The sequence below is a fragment of the Heptranchias perlo genome, chromosome 19 (assembly GCF_035084215.1).
Source record: "Heptranchias perlo isolate sHepPer1 chromosome 19, sHepPer1.hap1, whole genome shotgun sequence".
Taxonomy (NCBI): Eukaryota; Metazoa; Chordata; class Chondrichthyes; order Hexanchiformes; family Hexanchidae; genus Heptranchias; species Heptranchias perlo.
Window position 1 is genome coordinate 13,871,479 of NC_090343.1, and position 14,342 is coordinate 13,885,820.

At 39.8% G+C, this 14,342-nt stretch overlaps 1 protein-coding gene across 1 annotated transcript; it reads left to right on the forward strand.

The window, feature by feature from the left end:
* The first annotated feature begins 824 nt into the window (after positions 1-824).
* Positions 825-11,314, forward strand: mtg2 (mitochondrial ribosome-associated GTPase 2). Its single transcript, XM_068000775.1, has 7 exons — positions 825-925; positions 2,209-2,424; positions 2,758-2,905; positions 6,012-6,127; positions 6,204-6,422; positions 9,700-9,838; positions 10,866-11,314. The coding sequence occupies exons 2-7, from the start codon at positions 2,215-2,217 to the stop codon at positions 11,258-11,260; spliced, it is 1,227 nt and encodes a 408-aa protein (XP_067856876.1). The 5' UTR covers positions 825-925; positions 2,209-2,214; the 3' UTR covers positions 11,261-11,314.
* The last annotated feature ends 3,028 nt before the right edge of the window (positions 11,315-14,342 follow it).

The following is a 14,342-nucleotide window of genomic DNA, read 5'->3' on the forward strand; positions in this document are numbered from 1 at the left end:
GCTCTCTGATTTGAGCTGTGACCATCCTCTGGTCCCCAGTTTATTTGGGATGTGTGTACAATGCTCTCTGATTTGAGCTGTGACCATCCTCTGGTCCCCAGTTTATTTGTTGGGATGTGTGTACAATGCTCTCTGATTTGAGCTGTGAACATCCTCTGGTCCCCAGTTTATTTGTTGGGATGTGTGTACAATGCTCTCTGATTTGAGCTGTGAACATCCTCTGATCCCCAGTTTATTTGGGATGTGTGTACAATGCTCTCTGATTTGAGCTGTGAACATCCTCTGATCCCCAGTTTATTTGGGATGTGTGTACAATGCTCTCTGATTTGAGCTGTGACCATCCTCTGGTCCCCAGTTTATTTGTTGGGATGTGTGTACAATGCTCTCTGATTTGAGCTGTGACCATCCTCTGGTCCCCAGTTTATTTGTTGGGATGTGTGTACAATGCTCTCTGATTTGAGCTGTGAACATCCTCTGATCCCCAGTTTATTTGGGATGTGTGTACAATGCTCTCTGATTTGAGCTGTGACCATCCTCTGGTCCCCAGTTTATTTGTTGGGATGTGTGTACAATGCTCTCTGATTTGAGCTGTGACCATCCTCTGGTCCCCAGTTTATTTGTTGGGATGTGTGTACAATGCTCTCTGATTTGAGCTGTGAACATCCTCTGATCCCCAGTTTATTTGTTGGGATGTGTGTACAATGCTCTCTGATTTGAGCTGTGACCATCCTCTGGTCCCCAGTTTATTTGTTGGGATGTGTGTACAATGCTCTCTGATTTGAGCTGTGAACATCCTCTGATCCCCAGTTTATTTGTGTGTGTAAAGCTCCAGCTGTGGCTGTGACACCTGCTGCCTGGTTGAGCAGTGCGTGTGACAGCGGCTGCTCCTCCCCACCAAGTAGCCGTGTTGCTATGGGAGAGGCCGGTGAGTGAGGGGTGCGCTGTGGGGGTGAAACTGGCTGTCTCTGCGGGTTGCAGCTCTCTGGACCCGGGTTCGGGCTTGGGAATCGCTCCCGGGCACTGCCTTCCTCCTTCAGATGAGTGGAGAAGGCCCGGCGCTGCTGTTAATGTCCGCTTGAGAACGACAGGCCTCATGTGAATCCCCGAACTCGCGTTATACCACGTCCCTGAAGGGAAGCACCTAATTTGCATTTGAGGCTCAATGTTGCCGCGGGGAAGGAAAAGGGACCATGCGTGAAAGGGGGGGATTTTAGCGGGGGGGTCAATGCACTGATTTGCTCCAAACACTCAGTGTTGCTGTCCACACTCTAGGAATGTTCAAACAAATTTTGCAATGTGACTTTAATTCTTAAGTTTATTTTAATAGGAGAAGGAAAATCTGCTACACTGCTGGGGAGACAAAATATCTGATTTTAAACTGCTCAACAGTATGAAAGAGGAAAGACTTATATTTATGTAGTGCCTCAAGTCTCAAACCTCTGAAGGCGCTTCACACAACTGCCCAGTAGCTGCTCTGTAACTGCAAGAAATAAAAACTGGGCAGTAAAACCCTGGTTTTGCAGTATTGCATTTTAAAAGTTTTGAGTGCATGCTGGGTCTGTACAGCAGTAAATATGATTGACCAAGTGATATCATCTGACTAATCCACTTGTTACTCAGGCTTGTAAAATTTGTTGGAAGTACTCAAAAACTTAGAGCCATAAAAAGTTATATTCTTTGATACATAAAAAGGTAGCCCATTAAGCTCACCCTGTTGTTTATACACTGTAGCTTGCTGGCTTTTTATTACCTGTATTAATATAACACAATGTGCAGAGCTGCGTTGAAGTGGGATGATGCCTTGATGATCACCTGAATTCCCGTGTCTGGTAGAGATGCCCTTAAACAATGAATGGTGCTTGAGTTTACAGTTTGATGTCTGGAATTGTTACAGTGATAATTCGTACAATACTGTATTATGTTTGCACCTGTTACAAGTAGCCTGTGTACAGTATATATTCCTAAGTTTTGAATCTGTGACTAAAGTGTGATGAATCTATATTATACATTGACCCTTCTGTTCATTTATCTGTGATGGATGTAAAATTATGGATTTCATATGTAGGAGCAAGCAGGAGAGTGGGATTAAACTAGGTAGCTTATGTGAAGAAAAACACTGATGGGCCGAATGCCCAGTTTCTGTGCTGTAACTTTAAATGATCCTATATTGATTTGTATTTACTATTCTTTTTAATTCCTGTTTGTCAGCCTACCATGTCTATAAGACAGATCTTGTCACTGGGAAAGCGGATTCCACTGCAGACTTCTGTAGAAGGTGTTTGGTTATGCCAACATGTGGCATGTAAACTGTTGGCATACCCTCATGCCAACAACACTTTATTACGAAATTTCACTATAAGCTGTTTAAAATATGCCAAGGCTCGAGGACTCCGGAAGAAAAGGGAGCTTTCTGAAAAGAAACTGGTAATATTCATCAGTCTTCATTCTTAAAATTTCTAAATGCCTTGATAAATTTAACACATGCATTTAGTATGATAGGAAAAACTGTATTAGCCATATAATGTTTAAGGTATGACCACGTACACCAATTACCAACAAAGGTGTGATTGCCTACAATCCAATAAATATAAATACAGAAACTTCATTCACAAAAAGAGAAGAAAATTTAAGCTTAAAATTACTATAATCTTTTGTATACATGTGTTTAGAGAGTTTGCTTTTTAAAAGGGGGAATTTTTAATTTTTTTAATTGAGGTTGTAAAATGATTTGTAACCAGAAAATTTCTGATAATTTAGACCCGGTTCTTTGTGGATCAACGAAGAGTCAGTGTGTTTGGAGGGAGAGGCGGTGATGGAACATCCACTTTCCACAGTGAGCCTCGCAAAGAGTTTGGAGGACCCGATGGTGGAAATGGAGGGGATGGAGGACATGTTATTTTAAAAGGTAAAGCGTTTTGCCAGTTTTCTGCATTCCTCTTGCTGGGCACAATTTTGTGGGTGCTGCTTGCCCTCTAGTGGCCATTATTCATTTGATGGTGAGTGTCAGCAGGCTGTTTGACTGTGGGGAGCATCATAACCAAGCCTGACCCTAATGTCCACACACCTTCCTGCAGGGGTCACTGGATGGCAATCAAGAGCATGATTCTTTGTTGATTTGCCCTTTGCTAATTCTGGGGTGCTGTGGTTAATTGAAGCATCTGCGCCGTTGCTGTGACCTAAATTTGCGAATTCCACACAGTCCAGGATTGAATTTGGTTGTACGGCTCAGTTATTCACTAGATAACCTCCCAGCTGTTCGGAAACTCCTGAGAGTATTGCCTTCAGTTAGTGTCTTTTAAGAGACTGTTTGTTCTTCATCGTTCCATAGTGTCAATAGTGCTATTTTAACTTGCTTTAGAGTATTTTCATAAGACTTTAATTTCTTAATATACGGTTACTGTGATGGTGAAGAAATAAGATTTTTTTAAAAGGAAACCTGTCTTTTATAAATGAGCAGTGCATGTCCCTGTTCATTTTGCTCTATCTGTTTTATGTTGTTAGTCAAAGTTAGTTATGTTGAACAACTAACCATTACATTATGGATTTTCAAAAGACCTTCGATAAGGTACCGCATAGTAGACTAGTGACTAAGGTCAGAGCATGTGGAGTCACGACAAGTAGCAGAACGGATAGCAAGCTGGCTACAAAACAGTAAACAGAGAGTAGGAATTAAAGGTGGTCACTCAGACTGGCAAATGATGGGAAGTGGTGTTCCACAAGGATTGGTGCTGCGACCACTGTTGTTCACCATTTACATTAATGATTTGGACTTGGGAATCGGAAGTACAATTTCACAATTTGCAGATGACACCAAATTGGGGGGGGGTATAGTCAATACAGAGGAGGACTGCGACAAAATACAGGAAGATATTAATAAACTTGCAGAATGGGCATGTAATTGGCAAATGAATTTCAATATAGATAAGTGTGAGGTATTACATTTTTGGTAGGAAGAATAAGGGGGCCACATACTGTTTGGATATTAAAGAGTCTAAATGGCGTAGAGGGATCTGGGGATACAGATACACAAATCACTAAAGGTAGCGACGCAGGTTAATAAGGCTATTTAAAAAAAAAAGCAAACAAAGCACTGGGGTTCATTTCTAGAGGGATAGCATTGAAAAGCAGAGAAGTTATGTTAAACTTGTATAGAACCTTAGTTTGACCACACTTGGAGTATTATGAACAGTTCTGGACTCCGTTATATATATATATATATAGGCACTGGAGAAGGTGCAAACAAGATTACTACGATGATACCAGAACTGAGAGGTTATACCTATCAGGAAAGATTGAGCGGGCTGGGGCTCTTTTCTCTAGAAAAGAGAAGGCTGGGGAGTGACCTGATCGAGGTCTTTAAGGTTATGAAAGGGTTTGATAGATGTAGAGAAGATGTTTTCACTTGCGGGGGAGACCAGAACTAGGGGCCATAAATATAAGATAGTTACTAATAAATCTAATAGAGAATTCAGGAGAAACTTCTTTACCCAGAGAGTGGTTAGAATGTGGAACTCTCTACCACAAGGAGTAGTTGAGGCAAACAGCATAGATGCATTTAAGGAGAAGCTAGATAAGCACATGAGGGAGAAAGGAATAGACGGATATGCTGATAGGGTTAGATGAAGTAAGGAGGGAGGAGGCTCATGTTGAGCATTATCACCGGCATAGACCAGTTGGGCTGAATGGCCTGTTTCTGTGCTGTATATTCTATGCAATACATCTAAATTGTCATTATATATAATCCACTTTATAGTCACTTTGTACAAAAACTGCAGTCTATTTTATTAAGTGTACTAAAGGGGAATAAAGTACATACATACACATATGTACATATAACGGAATATGGATTATGCTGTATTGGAAAGATTTTGATTCATATTCTAAAGAAAATAAAGAACTTCAACTTATATAGTGCCTTTCACGATCTCAGAACATCCAAAAGCACTTCACAGCCAATAAAGTATTTTTTGCAATGTAGTCATTGTTGTAATGTAGGGAAATGTGGCAGCCAATTTGTATACAGCAAGGTTCTACAAACAACAATGAGATTAATGACCAGCTAATCTGTTTTAGTGAGGTCGAGTCAGTTATGTTGACGTCGTGACCCCTGTTAATCTCCTGTTGTGGAAAGCTATGGGAGAGACCAAATCTGACAACACGCACTGGCTGAAACTGCAATAGAAGAGTAGACATAAATATCGGCATAAATGGCTCTCTTTAGAGCCAGGGATTTTGGAGTGACGAGCAATGATGATGATGATCTGTTTTAGTTGATGTCGGTTGAGAGGTAAATATTGGCCAGGACTTGGAGAGAGCACCTCTGCTCTTAGTTGTATTGTAGCAGGAGATCTTTTACGTCTACCTGAGATGGCAGATAGGGCCTCAGTTTAACATATCATTTGATATTCTAAATGCAGGTTATTGTAGATCGGTCAAAATCTATTGATTTAGAAAAATAGGTTTAAAAACTCCTATTTGCATATATAACTTATCCATCTTCTGGTCCAAAAGTTAGAATTCCTAGAAAATATGTTAAAAGGATTCATTAGTGGAAGATTTCAGTTAACAGTAAAAATTGTAAACTTGTTTTTAGTTTCATTTTTTATCATTGGCTACTTCTGGGCAATTAAAAAAAAAAAATCCATGGCAGTTTTCCCAGAATAAAATGGACTAAAGCAGTGGCGTTATTTTGTTTCATTTGCGGAATAATGGTTGCCACAGCAACGAAGCTTCACAGTGTGTCGTCCTATTAGTCTTGCTTTGGTCAGGTAGATCAGAAGGCAGCAGGATCCTTGTCTTTGCGAGGTGTGCACCCACCGTAGGGGAATGTGTCATTGTTTAATTCTCACTACTATGAAATGTTATTGATGGTTGACGGTGAATACAACTGTGATAGCTGTAAAATAAATCAAAACCTGAATTTATAACGAATTAAATTTGAGACCCTGATTTTTTTTTGTCAGCGTTTGGTAAATTCTCTTCTATTTATTTAAAATAATTTCACCTTTCAGTTGCTCGACAGATAAAATCACTGTCTGCCATTGCGTCAGTTTATCGCGGCAATAATGGAGAACCTGGAGGAAATAAAAATTGTTATGGAAAAAACGCAGCTAACACTTATGTAATGGTGGGTACCCAAAACTTTCAAAATCTTGCATTTTTGTGGATCTGTCGGGTAAATTAAATTGCAGTTGTGCCCTTAGGTTCCTCTTGGTACTGTGGTCAAGGAAGATGGGAAGATAGTTGTTGATCTCTCATCTCACGGAGAGGAATACGTAGCAACGTACGGTGGGCTTGGTGGGAAGGGCAACCGTTTCTTTCTGTCCAACGAGAATCGGGCACCGATGACCGCAACCCCAGGAGAACCTGGTCAGCAACGAGTCTTGCAGCTGGAGCTCAGGACCATGGCTCATGCTGGGATGGTATGTAAAAATGAAAGTTATTTTTCCCTGCCAATTTTCAACAATGTAGCGCGATGCCTGGACTGAAGATATGTTAGCTGTGTAAAGCAGTGCTTTTGCAACTTTGTTTCAGGTCTGAAGTGATGACCGTTTGACAAAATGCGTCTAATGTCTCATTCAACTTATTCATCGTGACAAACTTACTCGTGAGAAAATATGACTGAACTTTTGCCCGACTAGTAAAAGGTCCAAAATTTTCAAACCGATTTCCACCCTGCATTATGTTACCTAACACATTCTTTTCAATGAAGCCTGAAAAGGACTACAACTTCCATTCCACATGATTTTGTCTATGAATTGTTGCATTTGCACCTGATACTCGTAGCTTGAATAATTCCATCAACACTGATGCATTTTAAGGTGTTTTAGGTTTAATGGAGACAAGAACCTAGTTTGAATTGCAGATATATGGTAACTTTAAAAATTGCCTCTTTCCCTATTCGTTTTCCTTCACCATCACCATCCCGAGCTGAGAGAACAGGATGAAGTCCTGCCTCGAGGCCTTTGCAGATACAGCTGTAAGACTGACTGCTAGGAAGTGCACAAGAGCAGCCTGTCGCTTATTTTCCCCCCCCCCCACCTCATCTTTTTCTCCTATGGTGAGCTTCTGTTGCCATCTTCCCACTGATGACAAAGTGAAACTTACCTTAACATTTAAAAAAAATATATTTATATATAAAAAATATTGATTTTTTTTTTCTGTGGTACATACATTCTAGATAGGCAGAATCAAAAAGAAAATCATTGTGAGATCAGCCTAGTGATGATGAGTAACTTATAATGACTTATATCGAGTTACATCGAAACTACAGAAACAGGCCATTTGGCCCAACTGGTCTATGCTGGCATTTATGCTCCTCATGGGCCTCCTCCCTCCCTACTTCATCTAACCCTATCAGCATACCCTTCTATTCCTTTCTCCCTCATGTGCCTATCTAATTTCCCCTTAAATGTATCTCTGCTATTTGCCTCAACTACTCCTTGTGGTAGAGAGTTCCACATTCTTACCACTCTTTGGGTAAAGAAGTTTCTCCTGAATTCCCTACTGGATTTATTACCAAACATTTTATATTTATGACCCCTAGTTTTGGACTCCCCCACAAGTGGAAACATTTTCTCTACGGCCCTTTCATTATCTTAAAGACCTCTAACAGGTCACCCCTCAGCCTCCCCTTTTCTGGACAAAAGAGCCCCATCCTGTTGAGCCTTTCCTGATGAGGATATCCTCTCTGTTCTGGTATCACCCTTGTGAATCTTTTTTGCACCCTCTCCAATGCCTCTATATCTTTTCTATAATATGGAGACTAGACCTGTGCACGTTAGTCCAAGTGTGGTCTAACCAAGGTTCTATACAAGTTTAACATAACTTCTCTGCTTTTCAATTCTGTCCCTCAAAAAATGAATCCCATTGCTTGATTTGTCTTTTTTATGGCTTTATTAACCTGTGTTGCTACTTTTAATGAATTGTGCATCTGTACCCCTAGATTTTTTTGCTCCACTATCCCATTCAGACTTCAGCTCATAACATGCTTTACCGTGGAATAAAGTAAAGAAAGGAAAGGACTTGCATTTGTATAGCACCTTTCGTGACTTCAGGACATCCCAAAGCGTTTTACAGCCAATGAAATACTTTTGAAGTGTAGTCACTGTTGTAGTGTAAGGAAATGTGGCAGCCAATTTGCACACAGTAAGGTCCCACAAACAGCAGTGAGATAATAACCATATAATCTGTTTTTTTTTTAGAGATGTTGGTTGAGAAATAAAGTGGTTAACAGAATTGTGTATACTCATGACGTATCAGTTTAAAATAATGGGGATCACTCACCACCATCTAGAAATATTTGCACCTGTAATGTCAGAATAGTACAGTAGTAGCCTAGCTGGTCAAACGATGTGGTTGCCATGGCACCAACAACAACGGGAGGGGAGCTGTCTGATTCAAGATGATCGTTTTGATCGGCAGCTCGGCAAGCCAGTCCTCAACACCAAGAGCTAGAGTGGAACAGCGAGAGGCAGAAGGGCCTCACATTGCTTCCAGCCAGAGTGAGGCTGTGAGAAACACTAGATTGAGGCATTATTACATGTGGCCTGTAATTCCGTTTTTTTTCCTGATGCTATGAGGAATGATAGGAAATAGGTAAAAGTCGCTATTCATGTATTTCAAATAAGACAAACCAGTTTGTTGCTTTATAATTGGCTGCTTCTCACTAGAGTGCTCATCAGTCTGCCTTTCAGAAGATAGGAGAAATTAATATGGGGCACGTGCGAGATCAGTGTACTCAATGCGCACAGTCAGAGGTCTTATTGTTACAGGTCACTCTATCATATAATTAGATGTTGGGCAGTAAAGGTATATTCTGATCATAGGGGACATGAGATCTGTTTAAGGGAGTGACCGGTGACACTTAAACTGAAAGAATATCTAGTGCAGATCTCAAATTTGTGACACTTGCATGCCATCTTGACGCCTCGTGTCTACTTTAAATCATGAAATGTTAATTCTGACAATGAGCACCACCCCCCCCCCACCTCTCCTCCCCGGTTAGCTTTTGCAAAACCAAACTTTTATTTTAAGTAGTCCAGCCATTGGGAATAACAATAGCATTTTCTCTCGCATTGGCAGCCTTGCATATGTTAACATATTACAAGCCTTGGATTTATTGCTTAACAATCTGATGAGGGACTGTTTGCAAGAAAAGGCAGACTACTGACTGCTTCCTGTACTTCATGTCAAGTGCAGCCAGTTTGTGTATTTTCTCTCCCAGAAATCAGTCATTCAAAAATTGATTACAATACCAGCATGCTACAAATTCTCATAAAAGATATGCAATGTAAAGATTCTTGTGATCTGATTCACAATGATGGTTGGATCTGTTACGAACAGAAACCAGGAACTGAACATGAGACCTTATGATCTTTGGCTTACAACTGCATCAGACGGTGCCCTTACCCAGTAGGGAATCAGAAAAGTTCCTTGCTGATACTGAATCTAATGAAGTAAATAGGTAAAAGTGAAACAGCTTTTACCCAGGCTGCTATGTTTTCACCATATCACTGCGCAATATTTTTTTTTGTGGCAGTTTCCTCAATAGTTATTGAAACTATTGGCTGTTTATATCTGAGAGTGGGTTGTAATATCTTTTTAAAATTGCACTGGGATATATGACTGCAGTATGCATTTACATTTGGCCAGCATTGCTTGACAAGAAAACTAAACATTATTTCCTTTTTTGTTAAGGTTGGCTTTCCCAATGCTGGAAAATCTTCCCTTCTGCGAACAATCTCAAATGCCCGGCCAGCAGTAGCTGATTATCCGTTTACTACGTTAAATCCTCATGTTGGTGTGATACAGTATCAAGACTTTGAGCAGATAGCAGGTAAACCATGCACGCGGAGTCCCTGGGGCTGATTTTGATCTGGGCAGTGTGCAACTGAACTAAGAGGCCCAAGGAACAACAGGAATTGGTCCTTGGGCTTTATTGACATATATGGGGCGAGCTGCTGTTTTCTTGATTTTCAAAATTTTCTTTTTGAATCGCATGTTTGGTTTCCATTCTATCCAAATATTTGGTTTCCATTCTATCCACAGCACCAAAATTACCCTAGTCAAAGTACTAATTATGTCTTTTTTGCCTGCAACTAGGGTCATTCCTCCTTGTTGCTCCACAGCATTCAATAGTCAACCAGTCCATCCTCCTGCATTATTCCTTTTCTGGGGAACTGCCCATGGCTACTCAAGACTTTAATATTTCAAACAACCCAAACAATAGAATAACGAGTGTGCGCCAGTTGTTCTGCTCATGTTTTGACGAGTAGCTGTGTTAAAACCTTAGGATACAGATGTGAAAGGTCAACAACAACTGCTTGCATTTATATAGCATCTTTTAACATAGGCAAAGGTCCCAAGGTGCTTCACAGGAGTGTAATCAGGAAAAAAAATTGACACCGAGCCAAAGAAGGAGACATTAGGAGAGGTGAGGTGACCAAATGCTTAGTGAAAGAGGTAGGCTTTAAGCAGTGTCTTATAGGTGGAGAGAGAGAGGCAAAGAGGTTTTAGGGGCAATTCCAGAGCTTAGGGCCTAGACAGCTGAAGTCACTGCCTCCTTTGGTGGGGCGAAGGAAGTGGGAGATGCACAAGAATTCCAACTTACAAATCTTCATCCTTTTTAAAAAAAAAGTAGCCTTTCACTGTTGGTATATGCTTTTTGAGCTTTGAAAAAAAAAAGTCCTACAACAGAGGTTTTGGTGATTTTTAAATTCAAAATTCAGTACTTCTATGTCATTAGCTATTGTATTTAAAATATAGTGACGGGAATGGAATTGCTTATAGGCAGTTTTTTTGCATAGCAAACTAATCTGAAGAGGATGTTATTGTGCATTTTAAAGGTGTATTTCTTTCTGTAGTTGCAGATATCCCTGGAATCATCAGAGGTGCCCATAGAAACAAAGGCCTGGGAGTTTCCTTCTTGAGACACATTGAACGCTGCCGCTTTCTGCTATTTGTGCTTGATCTGTCAACACCAGAGCCCTGGCAGCAGCTGGAAGATTTAAAATATGAACTGGAGCAGTATGAGAAAGGATTGTCAGAAAGACCATTTTGTGTCGTTGGAAACAAGATTGACCTTCCAGAGTCCAAAACCAATCTTGTTCTACTTCGAGAAAAAGTAAGGCAGAGTATAATCCCAGTGTCTGCACTAACTGGTGCAAATGTTGAAGAACTTTTAAAGCATCTCAGAGAACTATATGATGGATACCTGGAGAGCACCCAGATTCAAGGCTGCATACCAGTCAAGTGGTAAAATTATACTTATGGAAATATATATCCAAAATAAATTATTAAACTTGTCAAAAAATTGTGTGATTCCTTTGTTCTGAATATAAAATGTTGAAATCTTTATGATCCTATGTACAACATCATTTCTCTTAAGGGATGCAAATTATCTTCAAGATTTTGTCACTGTGGAAGCAGATAGTACTGATTCATTCAAATGCAAATTAGATTGATTTCTTTCAGAAAATAATATTTTGGGATACAGTGTATGAGTAATTTGAGACATGACATTTGGCAAGTGTAGCATGATTAGGAGGAACAGGTGACTTTGGACCTATGGTTCCCAAAGTTTTGCACCCTTGCAGACTAAGCGATAGAGATTGATTAGTCAACAACAGACCCAGACATGAGATTGTTGTATTATGCAGGATGGTAGAAGGCGAACTGGATGAACCTTGATCTTTTTTAGTCTAGCAATTATTGTGTTGCTATATAACTGACAGACTTTGCATAGAATTTTTGTTTTATCATGCGTTTGACTTTATATATTTCATCATACCTCTCAAATATCTCAAAAAGCATCACATACAATGAATTCTTTTGAAGTGGAGCCATTGTTACATAGGCAAACATGGCAGTCATCTTTTGCACAGCAATTAGATTAATAACCAGTTAATCTGATTTTAGTTTGCTAGTTGAGAATTGTGGAAATTTTACTGGCCCATTCCACCAGATAAGCCAGCTTTAAGACCATTTAGGAATGTCTAAGATAGTTATTTTAAGTTCTATCCCTGAAAATGTTTTTTTCCTCTTTGGTAAAATGTACCCCCCTTTTATTTAAAATTTAATGTAAATTCCTTGGAGTACATTCTTTATTATTTGTAAATGTAAGTTGTTGTCACCTGTCTCAGACCAGTAGTGGTAGTATGAGTTCTAGCCAGGCAGTACCCTGTTTACAATACCTGGCTGGAAATCCGATTCACTTACCCAGGAGGGAGGTCTGTCCATGCACGCATAAAGCTCCTCTCCCAGCATTTAAAATTTATACTGAATATAGGTGGGAGTGCCTAAACTGTTATCTGTAGGTTAATTAAAAATATGCCCAAGAGGTCCAAGGAATCCCTGAAACAGTTTTAACATTTATTTTAATACTGTACTGGAATCACGTGCTATGTGGTGTCAAATCCAAGCAGTGCTTAACTATCTACTCCAGGGAATTCCCACATCACTTCTCATGAGTCACATTGAGGCCTGACTCAGAATTTGTATCGCATCTGTAGCATTGCTGTGAATTGGAAACCAGTTTAAAGAATCTTTTAAATAGTAAGGAAAATAGACAATATTTTAAGTGTTTTATTGGCAGTTAAAACAGGTTGTATAAATTATACAAATTAGATAAAGGGGATGCAGAAAGTTAAGAAAATACCCTAATAATTTTTGATGAAGCATCAGATCAAAAGCATTAATGAGCCGAAGAGGTTTTGTTTTTAAATATGAAAACTTACTTGAATCATAGAATCTTACAGCAAGCCATTTGGCCCATCGTGCCTGTGCTGGCTCTTTGAAAGCTATCCAATTAGTCCTATTCCCCCACTCTTTCCCCATAGTCCTGCAGATTTTTGCTTTTCAAGTATTTATCCAATTCCCTTTTGAAAGTTACTATTGAATTTGCTTCCAGCAACCTTTTCAGGCATTGCATTCCAGATCATATCAACTTGCTATGTAAATTTTTTTTTCTCATGGTCCCCCTGGTTCTTTTGCCAATTATCTTAAATCTGTGTCCTCTGGTTACCAACCCACCCACCAGTAGAAACAGTTTCTCCTTATTTGCTCTCCAAACCCCTCATCATTTGAACACCTATTAAATCTCCCCTTACCCTTCTCTGCTCTAAGGGGAATAATCTCTCAGATTCTCTAGTCTCGACACATAACTGAAGCCCCTAATCCCTGGTATAATTCTAGCAAATCTCCTCTGCACCCCCTCCAAGGCCTTGACATCCTTCCTAAAGTGTGGTGCCTAGAATTGAACACAGTACTCTAGCTGAGGCCTACCAGTGAGTTTAGCATAACTTCCTTGCTTTTGTACTCTGTGCCTCTATTTATAAAGCCAAGGATCCCATATGATTTTTTTAAACAGCTTCATCAACTTGTCCTGCCACCTTCAAAGATTTGTGTACATACACCCCTAGGTCTCTCTTCCTGCACTCCCTTTAAAATTGTACCATTTAGTTTATATCGCAGCTCTTCATTCATCGTCCCGAAATGCATCACTTCACTCTTCCCTGCATTAAATTGCATCTGCCCATTTCACCAGTCTATCCACGTCCTGAAATTTGCTACTATCCTTCTCATTGTTTACCACATTTCCAAGTTTTGTGTCATCTGCACATTGTGTCCCCCTATACCCAAGTCCAAGTCATTAACATATATCAAAAAGAGCAGTGTTCCTAATACCCACCCCCTGGAGGACATCACTGCACACTTCCCTCCAGTCTGAAAAACAACTGTTCATCACTACTCTCTGCTTTCTGTCCCTTAGCCAATTTTGTGTACATGCTGCCATTGCCCCTTTAATCCCATGGACGTCAATTTTGAAAGGCCAAGGCCCATGGTGCAAGGACACAACCAAGATTAGAGGAGCAGAGGAAATAAATCATTAAGTAATAATTAGGCGAAGTCAAGTTTGGGTTGAAAAGACCTTTACAAACACACTGCAATGATGTAAGTAATTTCGAATGAAGGAATGGTCCCTTAAACCCTTCTCCAGAAATGTAGTCTCATGGGATTTAAATTTCGTGAAAATATAAATCCAACGTGAAAATACAGAAATTTTAAAAAAAACTATACGGGTGTATATAGTAAAATATTTAACATACCATGTAAACTACCTGCATTGTTACGACTTAATGGATCCCTTTGTCACATAAATACACTCTTGTACATATATGTATTCGCTTGTGTTGATCCTGCACATAACTGTTTTTGACGTTGCTTTTGTTTTGCCGATTTTTCAGTTTGCTTCCATTCACTGTAGTGGGTGAGGCTTGAACAGTCAAAAATAGGACATTTTTGCCCTGGAGAGATATTTTTTTTTCTCCCTGGAATAGCAA

What these genes read in the sequence shown, in the direction of transcription:
- mtg2 (XM_068000775.1), top strand. Translation starts at nt 2,215, where the DNA reads ATGTCTATAAGACAGATCTTGTCACTGGGAAAGCGGATTCCACTGCAG. An exon ending in AGGACATGTTATTTTAAAAG is followed by an intron (nt 2,906 to 6,011) that starts GTAAAGCGTTTT and finishes TTCACCTTTCAG; the next exon opens with TTGCTCGACAGATAAAATCA. An exon ending in CAGCTAACACTTATGTAATG is followed by an intron (nt 6,128 to 6,203) that starts GTGGGTACCCAA and finishes TTGTGCCCTTAG; the next exon opens with GTTCCTCTTGGTACTGTGGT.